The sequence below is a fragment of the Triturus cristatus genome, chromosome 12 (assembly GCF_964204655.1).
Source record: "Triturus cristatus chromosome 12, aTriCri1.1, whole genome shotgun sequence".
Taxonomy (NCBI): Eukaryota; Metazoa; Chordata; class Amphibia; order Caudata; family Salamandridae; genus Triturus; species Triturus cristatus.
This window is the reverse complement of record NC_140595.1, coordinates 195900310-195914754: the sequence shown is the minus strand read 5'-3', so window position 1 is coordinate 195914754 and position 14445 is coordinate 195900310. Positions and strand designations below refer to the sequence as shown.

At 46.4% G+C, this 14445-nt stretch overlaps 1 protein-coding gene across 1 annotated transcript in view; it reads right to left on the bottom strand.

Moving 5' to 3' along the window:
* The window catches only part of HYDIN (HYDIN axonemal central pair apparatus protein), a 2467744-nt gene that overhangs the window by 37371 nt on the left and 2415928 nt on the right, over positions 1–14445 (bottom strand). Inside the window, exons 82-83 of the mRNA XM_085640020.1 lie at positions 12981–13144; positions 2794–2944 (exon numbers count right to left, since the gene is read on the bottom strand). Coding sequence (XP_085496146.1) covers positions 2794–2944; positions 12981–13144 — 315 coding nt within the window. The remainder of the gene's footprint in view (positions 1–2793; positions 2945–12980; positions 13145–14445) is intronic.

The window sequence follows — 14445 nt, the reverse complement described above, 5'->3', positions numbered from 1 at the left end:
AAATTGCCCCCTTACTTAAGTCCAGTCGATCAAAAAGACCTCTCACTGAGAAATGGTATACACCCCAACTCAAAATACTTAAAAGAAAGTGCCAACACATTGAACATCAATGGCGACTATCCAAACTTGAATCAGATAGATCTCGGTACAAATCTGAGCTTAAAACGTACAATCACGCGATAAAAGATGCTAAAAAAAGCTACTTTGTGCAACGAATAAATGAAAACTGTAACTCAACCAAAGAGCTTTATAAAATAGTGAAAGAACTCTGCAAACCAACCAGCATGTCCCAAACCATTCCCCCTTCTGCAGAATCCTGCGAAAAAATCAGCAATTTCTTTTCGGACAAAATTAGTCATATATATTCCACTTTCAACCCCACTACAGAATTTGACATCAAGAACCAGAATATTCAGACCCCACATCCAGAAGCAATGTCTAAAATGAGTACATTTGCTCCCCTCACAGAAACTGAGGTGCTGAATGCAATGGGTGAAGTTAAGTCAGGGTCCCCTCTGGATCCCTGCCCACACTTCATTTTTGCTCGGACAGCCTCTATCCTTTGCCCATATGTTACGCAGCTTCTCAATAAATCTCTCAACACTGCCACCTTTCCTGACATTTGGAAACAAGCAGTAATTACTCCCCTGTTAAAAAAGGCAGGAACAGATGTTCTCAATACAGAAAACTACCGTCCAATCTCCCAACTTCCATACCTATCCAAAGTGTTGGAGAAACTAGTAAACAAGCAATTAACCAACTTCCTTGAATCTAATGACCTACTGGACCCCTCGCAGACGGGTTTCAGGGCTACCAACAGCACTGAGGCCACACTACTAGCAGTATCAGACAACATTAGGTCCTGTACCGACCAAGGAGGAGCCATCGCTCTGATACTTCTGGACCTGTCGGCGGCATTCGACACGGTCTCCCACAACAGACTGCTGGAAACCCTCTACAAAAAAGGAATCTACTCCACAGCGTTAAAATGGTTTGGCTCATTTCTCAAAAACCGAACACAAACAGTTCGACTAGGTCAGCTCCAATCTGAACCTAAGATCATCGGCTGTGGTGTTCCCCAGGGAGCATCGCCAAGCCCCACGTTATTTAACATCTACGTCTCATCCCTGGCAGAAATTAGCAGAAAATGGGGTATTGGCATCTGCTCCTATGCTGATGATACACAGCTAATGGTAGCCCTCGAAGAAAGGCCTGAAGCCACCAAAATAAAACTACATAACTGTCTCTCAGAAATGGCACAGTGGATGCAGAAGCATTGCCTTAAATTAAATGCAGGGAAAACTGAAATCCTGGTTTTTGGAGGGGCCAAGGGGATCTGGGACTGCCCCAACCCCTAAGCACTGCGCAAAAAACCTAGGTATCTTCATTGATGATACTCTATCCATGAAGGACCATGTACGGGCCCTTTGTGGCAAGGGTTTTGCCACTTTGAAACTGCTACACAGGCTTTTTCCCTGGATCCCACTAGACTGCAGAAGAACAGTCACGCAGGGCTTGCTTATGAGTCAGCTGGACTACGGCAATGCTCTATTTGTGGGCATGAATGAGTCTCTCTTCACTCGGTTACAGGTGCTCCAAAATGCCGCTGCCAAGCTGGTATGCAACAAAAACTGATTAGGTTCAGCATCATAGTGCATGAAAGACCTGCACTGGCTTCCCATGCGCCAAAGAGCGGTTTTTAAGCTACTCAGCCATGCCCATAAAGCACTATTTAAAAATGGCCCCAAAATACTACAGGACAGACTCGAGTTCTACACCCCGACTAGACACCTGCGGTCCTCATACCTGGCACTGGCCAGAACTAAACGTATTAAGAAAGTAAGATCCGGAGGGCGCTCCTTCTCGTATCTGGCAGCTAGAAAATGGAACGATCTTCCCATAGACCTCCGACTTACACCCAACTATCCGGAGTTCCGGAAAAAACTGAAAACTCATTTGTTTCCAATAAACTAACATCCTCCTGCTTGCTCCAGTAGCCTAATACCCTAGTTCATGCTGTTAGCGCCGTGATATCCCTTGGGATGAATGTCGCGCTCTACAAATAAATAAATAAATAAATAAATAAAACAAGGGCAAAACGAAGGCAAAGACAGTACAGCAATTCACAAAATACAGGCACAAAACAGAGATATTAAAATAATTGGGCACAACAGACAGTCAGAAGCGGGGCACAGCAGGATCAAACTCACGGCAATGCGGCAGCGAGGGAGGCACTGGCACACAGGTGGAGCTGTGCGGCAGGTGGGGAGCACTGTGGGAATACACTATGTGGTAACACTGCACCCTGGGTTACTGATACTGGGGGAATCAGTAATATTGGGTTAGGGCGTTGCAAGTGGATTATAACCTAATTCCATATGGTCCTCTTTGGAATTGGCCACCACACCTCAAATATCACAGGGTACAACTGCACCAATTTGTGCATGTGAACCCATAATTCCAAGGTAGTCTTCTGGGAATAAATTACTCCATGACTTTCCTCAATTATTTGCCCGCACAAAACTATGAGGTATTATGCATGGCGAAACCACAGAAGTCAAACAAAAGTTTGGGTTTAATTGTCTGTTTCCACCCAAAAGGGCATTAAGATGCCATTCATAATATGAGCTTCAGTGGGACTCAAGATGCCCTTGCAGCACGTTAAAGGTCAGTTCATTAGTGTGCTATGTTTTCCAAATCTGAGGCAAAAAACCCTCCTGACGAAACAAGAGATTAACAGGAGTCTCATGGAGTGAGGTAGGGCTTTGCACTCACTGCTATCCACTTTCGTACCTTGGAAGAGAATATCCCCTCCTTGTGGGAGAAAAATGTCAGCTTGTAGTCCCTTTTCGAAGCAGAAGGAAGATCCAGATAGTCGAGTCCTTTCAGGGTAGTGGTACTATCCAACCGTTCTGGTTTTAGCATTTCCACTGTTACGCGGAGTCTATGGAAAAGAAAGCAGATGTGAGGAATCTGAATAACAGGAGGTAAGGAAGTAAAGTAGAACACTGAAGCTCGAATATAAAGAGAAATTGTGACCCCGGGGATGAAAACGAGTGAAGAAAGGAGGGTGAGCGAGGAGACTGAGGGTAGAGGAAAGAAAGAGAATGAAGTGCAGAATTGTAAGGATCACATGACAGTGGAATGATGGTGGTGATTTAGGAAGTTGGTTAGAAAGGAAAGTGCAATATTTGGACAGAGTAACAAGGATAAGGAAAGAAGGAGAAAAAAGCAAACATGACTGTGGAGGGTAGGATAGAAAGAGTAAAGGATGAATCAGTTTAAATATGAATTGCAGAATTGATTAAAATTCCCTGTTGCCAAGCTGTAAACGCTGACATCTCTAGTTTGATGACATAGAATATTCAGAAAAGCATATGAAAAGGGATAAATAGAACCATGAACACATCAAATCTGTCTTGAAGCAAACTATGACTTCAAACAAATTGCGGCATATTGAAAATGTAATTTCAAATGGGAAATTCTGAAACAAAACAAAACATTTTTAACTGCATAAATACAATTCTAATTGTGATTCTTACCTCTATGAATGGACAAAAATAATGTGATAGTTTTATCACTGATGCTTGAGCACTCAGAATCAGCAATGTCTAGGTTTATATTTCTTAGACTGATAACAAGAAAAGACTTAACAGTGATGCTACACTCAATAAAGACTGACTTAGAAGAGGTGTAGCTTGGCAACCAAACAAAATGGCAACAGTTTTCTGAGCTCACTTCTAATGGCGGTGGTGTGGCGCAGTATGTGACATATTCTCAAGGGCACCAGGGCACCAAGTATAGAAACGTTTTTATTTTTTTAATTTTATTTATACATTTTCAAAAACATGTACAACCATAAAGTCATTAGCAGTTGTTAGGCATATAGAGCATAGGCATTTCATTCAGCACATAACAACAATTTCATATCAAATTGTTATCGGTACAGGCACTAGTAGGACACTGTGCAGAATAAGGCCATCAAATATAATTTACAGTAAGCAAATAAGAAGTAAGTGGACTCCATATGTCACGGGGTTTTGAGGCTCTGGGTAGTTCTTCAGCATAGCAAGTGAGCTGATCCCGGCGGCATACCATGTCCTGCAACCATTGTCTAGTTGTCAGCGTGGGTCTACCCCCCCAGCATATAGAAACTCTATGTTTAGCTATTAATAGCACCACCGCCACCAACTTCCTAATAGAGGCTTTAACATCGATAACATTTCCCAACAGACATAATTGGGGAGTGCATGCTATGGGCAGCCCCACCATCAGTTGAAGAATGTGTGTGACCGGCCCCCCAAAAGTAGTTTACTTTCTGACAGGACCATGCTAAATGGTGGAAGTCAGCATCTGTGGCACCGCACCTTCTGCAATTGGCAGCTTCACGCAAACCATGTTTATATAGCTGAGTAGGTGTATAGTACATTTGATGTAGATACTTAAAATGTACCAATCTAAGATTGCCATTTGCTGTTAGCTGCCCCGTCAATCTACAGCAGGTGCTCCAGTCTGCTTCTGACTGTGGTTCAGAGAGAGCTGCATTCCACTTATCCAATGAGCTCGCCCCATACTAGCCCATTCCTTCTGTGATTCATGATACAATCGTGTGACCAGCCTAGCACGAGTAGGAGTGGTGTAGAGGAGTTGCAGTGCCTCTAAGGTTGAAGGTTCTGCAGGAGACTGTGCGTATAGAGCACGCACAGCTGATCGCAGTCTCGTGTACACAAATATTCGCATTGCAGCATTTTTTCCATCTTCAAGAAAAGTTCTTACCTCCGCAAATTGACCACCAGGACACACATCCCCCATGGTCGACATTCCTACGGCACTAAGAATTTTCAGTGCGACAGGTTCCCCCGTCACTGAGATCGCATTATGGTGTAAGAGCGGCATATGTGGCACATATAGCGGCAATTTCCGCGCGTTTCCCCAGTTCTTGCCATGCCCTGGCTGAATTTTGCACCGTGTCTGTCTCCCCTTTTTCAAAAACTGTATGTTTGTTGACTATCATAGCTTTAAGTGGTTTCGGATGCACTGCGCCCGTTTCTACCGCTACATGGGGAAAATAGGCTGGCACTTGCTGCCAGTAGTTGGCGTAATGCGCCTGAGCGCAGAGATAATACAGCTGAATATCTGACGCTGTGAAACCACCCATATCATAAGGGAGCATTAAAGTTTCCCATTTGACTTGTTGCTTTTTCCCGCCCCATGCAAGTGTGACTAGTAACGAACGAAGCATGTGGAAGAAGTGGCGCGTTAGGTGCATGGGTACATTCATGAATAAATACCACCATCTTCATTAGCGCTATCCTTGTCAGCGAACGACAACGGTTGTTTAATCCAATGGTTCACTTGCTCTTCGAGTTGTGTGATGGCCTTTCCATAATTAGTTTGGACAACCACCTGCGAATCCCTGTGAATCCATATCCCCAGATACTTTACCGGGTCTGTGCACCACTCCAATGGGTAGTCCAATTCTATCTGTGGTGTGCTATCTGTTAGGGGCAAGATAATTGACTTAGTCCAATTTATCCCGAGTCCGGAGTACCATTCCAATCGTATATATTCTCTGAAAATCTGTGCCAAGTGTGTTGCAGGTTCGCGCACATACAGCACCATATCGTCTGCATACATGGAAACCACTAGGGGCCGCTGATAAAAGTGCAGCGCTGCCTGTGCATAGCGTTGCTGTAAAATACATGCCAGCGGTTCCAACACCAGCACAAACAGCAAGGTCGATAGTGGGCACCCTTGCTGCGTACCTCGCTGTATCCTGAATATATCCGACATATGCCAGTTGACTCTTACGCGTGCCACGGGGTCTGTATACAGCAGTTTAACCCAGTTTGTAAAAATGAAAGGCACACCCATGAGATGTAAAAACATATATTTCCAGGAGATAGAATCGAAGGCCTTAGCTGCGTCCAGCAGGGCCGACTCTGCAGGCAAAGTGGGCTCAAGCACATGCAGCACTGCAAACAACGTGCGTAAATTGTGTGACGTAGATCTAGCGGAGAAAAACCCTGATTGATCAGGAATAACCATAACTGGAAGGAGCAGTCGCAATCTATTACCCACTACCTTTGCCAAAATCTTTACATCAATATTTATCAGGGGTCTTTACGAATCACACCTGTCCGGCACCTTGTCAGGCTTTAAAAAGGCGACAACCAGTGCTTCTCACAGAGTGGGAGGGAGACTCTGAGTATCATACGCTTCCATGTACATCTCAAGAAGACGGGGTGCCAATATGTCAATGTACTTTTTATAAAACTCGGCCGGTAGGCCATCGGTACCCGCTGCCTTCCCATTTGGTAACCCAGTAAGGGCCTCGCGGATTTCCTCTAGCGTTATTGGGTGCATTAAAAAATCTTGTTGTCTACGTGAGAGCCACACCAGTGGCACATCGTCCAGGTATTGCGCTATCTCTGCCTCCCCTGCCGATTGCGGATTTGCATACATTGTCTGGTAATATTGCGTGAACATTTTGAGTATATTGGGTGTATCATAGTGTATAGTGTTGTCCCCTGTGACGGCTTTAACTATATAGTTCTTTCCCCATGGGTCTGCTATTCTGCTAGCCAGCGCTTTCTCAGGGCTGCCTCCTTCGCCATATTACCTGGCTGTGTGCCTGCGCGACAAGTGACGTATTTTTTGGTCTGCCACTTCATTATACTCTGTAATCTTCGCTTTAATGTTCGATAGTATGGCGGGGTCGGCTGCTCTGCCATATTTGCGCTCTAGACCTCCCAGTTCACGCTCTAACCTACTCATAGTGCCACGTAGGGATATCAGAACTCCAGCTTGTAGACCTATACATGCACTTCGTATGGTCACTTTAAATGCTTCCCAGAGCGTCCCCACACATTGCACCGACCCGGTGTTGTGCAAGAAATAGTCTGAAATAGCTTCACGAACTCCTTCGCAGAAAACCGGATCAAGCAAGGAGGAGGATTGTAAACGGCATTGAAACTGTGAAGGAATGTGTGTTGGTAGAGATATGTTGAGTAGAACCGGGGAGTGATCCGACAAGGTTCTAGGCAGATGTTGGACATTTATTGTCCATGTACTCGTACTGGTGTACATATGAATGACATGTGCCCTCCCTCAAGCTCGGATGTCGCAGTCGCCAAATGTCTAACAATCCCAAATTTAGCATACCATATGTACAGATGATGCTGCTTTTTTCAATGTGGGCTCAGCTGTTGACAAACTATCTACTTCCGGTACTAACACAACATTAAAATCCCCCCCACATATAATTGTCGAAGGAGGTAATTTGTATATTTTGACCCATAGTGTCTCATAAAAGGCAGGGCCGTCAATGTTGGGCCCATAGATGTTTACCATGAGCTCCCTTGTACCGTATAGCATACCTTGCACAAGTATGTATCGCCCCATCTCGTCCTCCTCCACATGTATGGGTCCGAAGGGGACACCTCTTTTAATCAATATAACACCCCTCGCATAGGAGGAGTAAGAGGCGGCCAAACGCACACCCGCCCATCTAGTGGCCACTGCTGAGACTGCATGTCTAGTAAGGTGGGTCTCTTGTAGTAGAGCCACCTGGACATTGTGACGATCTAGGTAGGCTAGCACTTGCCTCACTTTCTGGGGGTTATTGAGGCCCCTGACATTCCAGGTTAACCATGAGATTACATTAGTTTTAGTGCCGGCCATGTCCTGTGGTATTCAACATGCTAAAGTGCCATCTCACGTTGCCTGTCCGTGGAGGTGCCAATGTCAACCAATACTGCGTGCCGAATGCAATTCCAAAGATATATAGTTCCCCAACAGCCCCCCTCCCCACCCACTTCAGTATCTGAACCATGCTGAGAATCCCTTCCCGAACAACAAAACTACATCCATGCAACTGCATGTCTTAATCTAGGAAACACACCACTAGGGTGCCTTAGTGTAACAGTGAACTGATGTGGAGTGCTCCCTCTTAGGGGTGGGGTCACCAGTAGCCGCCAGCCCCCCGTGTGGAATCAGGGGGGGTAGAGGTAGTTATCGGTAAACACCTCATCCATAGGTATAATGACTAATAGTGGATTCCGAACATGGGAACAGTGCAATCAACAACATTGTATGCGTACCATTGGAAAATAACCAGCAACATTTTAGACCTCACAATCTATGCGTGATAAACATGGCAGAGTACGTACAAGTGTAGTTATCGCATCATAGCAACTATAAACTATGAAGAACAGACAGCATAACATTAAGAATTAGACAATGAGTACCAACAGTCTGTGTTCGGAGTTCCACCCCATTTCGCTTAACATTATGCAGCTCATGTGCTCAGTCCTCTGTGACAGCGTCAGCTCCTGCCTCCCGCGTCCATCCTTGCCGCTCGATCTGTTGCACATATTGCATAGCTTCTTTGGGTGTCGTGAAAATTCGGGCTTTGCCTGCATGTTGTATGCGCAACCGCGCGGGGTACAGCATCGCATATTGGATTTTCAGTGTTTGCAGTTTCTTTTTCACAGGATGGAATTCACACCGTGCCTGCTGCACCGCCATTGTGAAGTCAGGGAACAACTCCACTTCATACCTTGGTAGGTAGTAGACCTTTTCTCCTTGGCCAGAAGAAGCGGCGTGTCCTGGTCTCAATAGTTCAGTAGCCTGGCAATGATGGGATGCGGGGGCACCCGGCACGGGCTTGGGCACCAGGGACCGATGAGCGCTCCCTACAACCAGTACACTTGAGAAATGTTCTGTTCCTAGCATATCTCTAAGTAAAGTCTTGATGTATAACTCCATGGCGCCCGTGTTGGTTGATTCTGGAATCCCTGTAATTCGCAGATTGTTCCGGCGAGAGCGTGCTTCGAGGTCTTGGTTCTTCGCCTGGATCACCGCCAAGAGTTTTTCCATATTGGAGCATGATGTGCTAACGACCTCCATCTGATCTTCAGCTGTTGAGATGCGTTCTGCTTCCGCTATCCTCGACCCATGCTTATCAAGTTTCGCTGTCATGTTATCTATTCGCAGGTGAATGTGATCAATCTTGGCGTCGATGGACTGCAGACTCTGTTGCATGCTAAGCATCATGCGTTCCAGTTTGCTGCTAGCACCTGCTTCCAGTTCGGGTTCAGTATCTGATGTAGCTCGAACTTGGGATTTCGTGAGACGCCGGGTCTCGAAATTCAATTTTTCTTGCTGCTTGTCCGCCTTTCCCACGATTATGGGCGCTGCTAGAGGAGCTACGTCCGTGTTATCGACAAGAGGTCACCGCCGCGCCTATGCCCACCGCTCAGTGCTCCACGCAGGTAAGGAGTATCCGATGCGGACATGCTGTTGCACGATGGCGGTAGGGCCTCTCTTGCATGTAGCTCGCGTCTACGTAGGCAGCTGTCGGTAGAGTTGCTCTATGCAGTTCCTCGCCAGTCACGGTAAGTGCGACACACAGTCCCTTGCACACTTAGCACTTCACCATCCACTGCTGTGTATCAGTGACAAGTATTTGCACAGCCACAGTCAGCTCCCCTCTCAGCACTCCTCAGGAGCAATGTGGCACACGTATGGACCCCAATCTTCACCACACCAGCTCGACACGGTCCCTGCGCGTCAGCACCGATCATCCAAAACCAGGTGGGGTATGCTCAGCAGCGACCGCGGCTCTGTATCAGGCCTTGTGAGCGGTGTATCGTGGTTCCACAACTAGGCCGGGTCGCTACAGCTTTTAAGTGAGACGCGCAGGGGCTTGGAGCCCACCTCTAAGAGGTATGCTGTTTAGTACTTGCCTTAGGGTTTGTGATTATTGCCGATCCATACTCCCTGTCTTGTTCTGCTACAGCGCACAGGGCATCTCCGTGGCGAGCACACAGGTCACTAAATTGGCGCGTTCAGAAGGTTGCCATTCTGCACAGGATCCCAGCGCCATGTTCAAAATTGCGCCAACCCACCAGATAGTCACAGGGCAGCTGGGCTAGGGCTCGCGCAGCCAGGTAGTACCACAAGCGGGGATAAAAGCCCTACAGCCACGTCCACAGGTTGTTAGGCACAGCACTGAAGTTTGGGGCCGACATCCGCCATGGTTGGCCTCCCCCACCGCAGCGGGATACTTGGTGACAGTCCCACACTGTGCGATCCCCACAGAGTTCAAAGCGGTGGCGGTAAATGCAGCAGGCTTAGGACGCAGACTTGCACTTCACGGTGCCACTCCAGGCCGTGGGCAGGTCCGTACCTCAGTGCGCTATCAGCAGCATGGCAGGGCGTCCAGAGCACGGATCATGGCAGCAAGATCTTACCGCGTTCCGTCAATGATGCAGGGGCAGATCAGACGCAGCACTTCTCTGTTGTGGCTCCTCAGGGAGCGAGGTCAGTATCGCTGCAGCGGGATCAGCCGCACCCTTAGGCTTCAGCGCCGGTACTCCTCCAGAGCCGCCATTTTGCATGGTTTCAAGTTTTGCTGCCAGCGGCTCGTAGAGGCTCGGAACAGTGGCACCGAAGTTAACAAAGTGTTCCTCGCATGTTGAGGCGTCGGAATATGTTTGTGTCGCCGATGGATGGAGTCGTTAATGCAGGATAATAAGCAAATTGTTCCGTCGACCAGCAGAGCAGCACTAAAGTGCGGCCATTTTGCTCCGGGCTCACTAGCGCCCCCAAGTATAGAAACTTGATAGGGGACTCCCCTGAAGAGACTGCTGGTAGGTAGTCATGCATTTGTTACATGTGGCTGACTGATTGATTGATGAAGATAGGGTTGTCCTTTCACTTTCCTGGTACAAGCCAGATTCTGTGCAGCATATCAGGTCAAGTCTCTGCGCTCCGGTACCCGCTACAGAATTATGTCACAATTCGTTGAGAGTAAGTCATAGAGAGACCCCATGACAGATCAGCTCTCTTGTTGAGATGCATTGGCACAGCCACTCTGGAAAGCATGTTGAATGGTAAGACAAGGATGAGCAGCTTTGTGTAGGGATAGCTGAAAGGTCCCCAATGTTCCTCTGAGGTATCTTGCTGCAGAAAGTGGTTGGTGGGATAGTCCTTTCCCAGAAAGCATACGGCTAGCAGTTGTCTCTCACTTTTCGATTAACCCTAGGGATCTTTCCTAATCAATACGTGGAACAAATGAAATATTGCAAAGAATTCATAGAAATACTTTCAAAACAGGGACTAAATTGAACAAAATGAAGATAGTGCTGCATAAGCTCAATAAAAACGTTGGAAAAATTGAAAGTGAGGTAAGGTGATTGCAGATAGAGAGCACAGAAAACCGGAAATACATCACAGACAAGAAATATTTACACCAGGCCCTGGGAAAGCATGAATTCCTTCTAGAAAATAAATTGCAGAGCTTGAAAAATTATTGAAGAGGGCATGCGGTGAGAGCATGAGAGCAGTGGGGTCCGTTCCAAAAGAGGAGGGCCATAATCACCTGGGCTTATCAAATTACCATGTATCTGGGGAGGTATCTTAGAAAACTAGGGGGGTGGGGAGTCAGGGAAGCATATTAGAGAAATTCATTTCATGATATAATCAAATATCTATACATAACAAGAAGAGGAATTTTCAGAGTAACACCAAGAAACACACTGGAGTGCCTATGAGGTTGCCTATTAGGGGCGTACTTTTGGGAGGGGGTTGTTTGGGCAGTGGCAGCAGACATGGATTGGGGGTGGCGGGTGGTGTGTAGGAGGTATTAAAAAAAAAGTACCTTATCACCACGTCTCTTCTTCGCTGTCTCTCGTATCGGGCTGGAAAACAGGAAGCCACCAGGCTGCCCTAAGCCAGTCACAATGCTGCAGCATTGTGATTGGTCTGAGCGCCGTGGTTCGGCGCTTAGACTGGGACTAAGAGCCTGGGCATGTTCTCCACCCAGGCTGTAATGCAGCCAGGGTGGAGAACATGCAAAGTGCGCATGACTGTTTGGTCGGCCCAAGACGGCCAGCCAAACATTCAAGCGCACTTACAGAGTGCCACCACTGCTCCCCCTTCTCTGTAAGCCGAGCAACCCCGCCCCCAAAGCTTCCGCAGCAGGAACAAATTAAATGATAATAACTTGATGCTATTATCATTTTATTTTTCCTTTTTTTTACACTGCTGAAAAGCAGTTGGGCATTGCTCCTCCACCTTAGCGGAAGAGCCGCCACTGTGTTTGGGATGTTACACCCCCCCCATAAACGCATTTTCAGGTAAATATTTGGGTACAAGTGCTTTTAGTCGGATATTGTGAGATGCCAGTCGGATTTCACCAGTAAGTTTTGCATAAACACAGAAAATAACACAGTATCTCCCTCCCTATTTTGAAAGTCCTAAAAAATATTGGTTATTTCACAAAATATTGTGTTTTCTCTCTTAGTTCTCCTGCTAATTAGCATTCCTCTCCGTTCCACTGTCCCTTAGACCCCCTCCCAAGTACTTGCTTGTCGTATCATGTATTTAAACATTATATGCCAGCCTGATTGTCGACAAATCTGAGCTCACCCCACGCCCATCTTACTGACCAACAAAAGTGCCTTTAAAAGTTACCACGATTCAGATGAAAATCTATTTTTAGGAGTGCAAGCAGAATGCAATGCACCTCATCTGAACTAGGGAACTGTAAAAAAAGACAGAAGTGAAAAGCATATATGTCAGTTTTATTCCTGGGGCGAAATACTGATGCATGACGGATGATCTTGATAATTTGATCCACTTTGGACTGTTTTTATAAATATTCAAAATGAGTCTCCTGTGGATACAAAGACAGTTTAGCAACATCAATATCTTGGAGGCTAACATGAGGCCAAGCATTGCCTCTCCCTTTCGAAGTCAGTTCCCAAAAATACAACCATTAATCATCCATAATTAACAATCCACGCATGCATTCAATAATGCAGTTGCCTGTAAATTCTGTCCCGCCCTCAAGTAATACTGCAACAAGACTGTCCTTTTCTGTCCAGCATATAGTTACCACTCTATAGAAGGTGTCAGAGAGCCTTATACAACCAACAGATCCTGCCCCAACCCTACTGTTACATGCACAGTACCTTTGTGGTTTGTTCAGCCAGTTGGTGACATGGAGCAGCTCCATATAAGATGTCTTGCATGGCACTTCACGAATGATAGTCCCCAAAGCCTTTGGGGGCTCTGCGATACCTTGTAAGAGGTACTGCAAGCCTGTTCCATCTGGAAGTGGAAAGAATACAGAGCCCTAGGGACAATAAAAGAACAGACGTTGAGACATCACAAGCAGGAGATTCTGGGACAGTGCCATAAGATGACATAACTTGAATTTACAGATGCCCTTTTTCATCGTGCCCTCACCTATGGCTGCAGTGATATCTTCATTGAAGTTGCAAATGTTAGACTATTCCTGCCTGCAAGCAGTGAGCCCATTTACACGTTTACATCATACAAACCATATTTCCAATTGGCGAAAATGTGTATTCTCTGCTCTCCAGAGAGCTGTTGCGACATTCAAAGGCGCTCTGAGAGGCCTTTCAGAGTGGGCTAGGATTCCTTTAAGACGTAATAACAGAGGGAAACAACTTTGGCTTTTCAACGTTACTACGCATAGCAGTGAATAACCAGATTGAGAATTTGGTATTTGTAATAGTGGCTTTTAGTGAGAGCCCTATAGAACACATAAATACATCATAGTAAATGGTAAAAATATATGAATGTCACATGTATGTGCATGCAAACCCATGTACAGGAATGTATCTAAGGCTGGATTTACCAAGTGTTGGTGCTTTTTAAATTTAAACATAACAACCAACACAATATGTAGAAACAACCTTGCAGGATAAGCTTCTAACTGGTGCCCTAAACTTTGAAAAGTTCGAGAAATGAATGGAAAGGGAGCCAGGTAGGCAGCGGAAAGCAGGACTCTGCTCTTCTAATAAGCCAGCGGCTTCTGTTTCCTATTATGCTTTGTACCATGCAGATGCTTTAGAGAACTAGTTCTTATGAACGCAACATGAACCTTTGGAATAATCTCTATAAATTGTATTTTTCCTTTTTTAGAAGATTCATACCAGGGGGGAGGGGGAGTTGTTCATAACTTCAACTGGGTTGTCCAAAGCACCTGGCTTGTGGCTATGCCCTGCAGCAAACTCCACATAGGCAGCCAATCCCCACACTGCGCACGGATCCCCTCCCTAAGCCTATTATGGCATCGGGGATCCTATCCCACATGGCCTGTTTTTAGTATAAGTGGGTGTCCCAGTGCCAACTCGGGGTATCCACAATCAAAACATTGGGGGCTGCAAAGAGAGCCCTCGCTACCCCAGCCCTACTCCCGGAGTCGTTTTCGGCCAGAGGACCCCATCCCCAGGGCCAAATCAATTTAATAATGGGAGTGGGGGTGCACAGTCCCCCTCCTAAGTCATTTTTGGCCCCGGAAAGCCCACCACATGTGGCCTGTCTTTAGTATAAGTGGGGGCCATGGTGCCCATTTGGGGCAACCACAAACAACATTTTAGGGGCTGCGGGGGATACTCAGGACCCTGT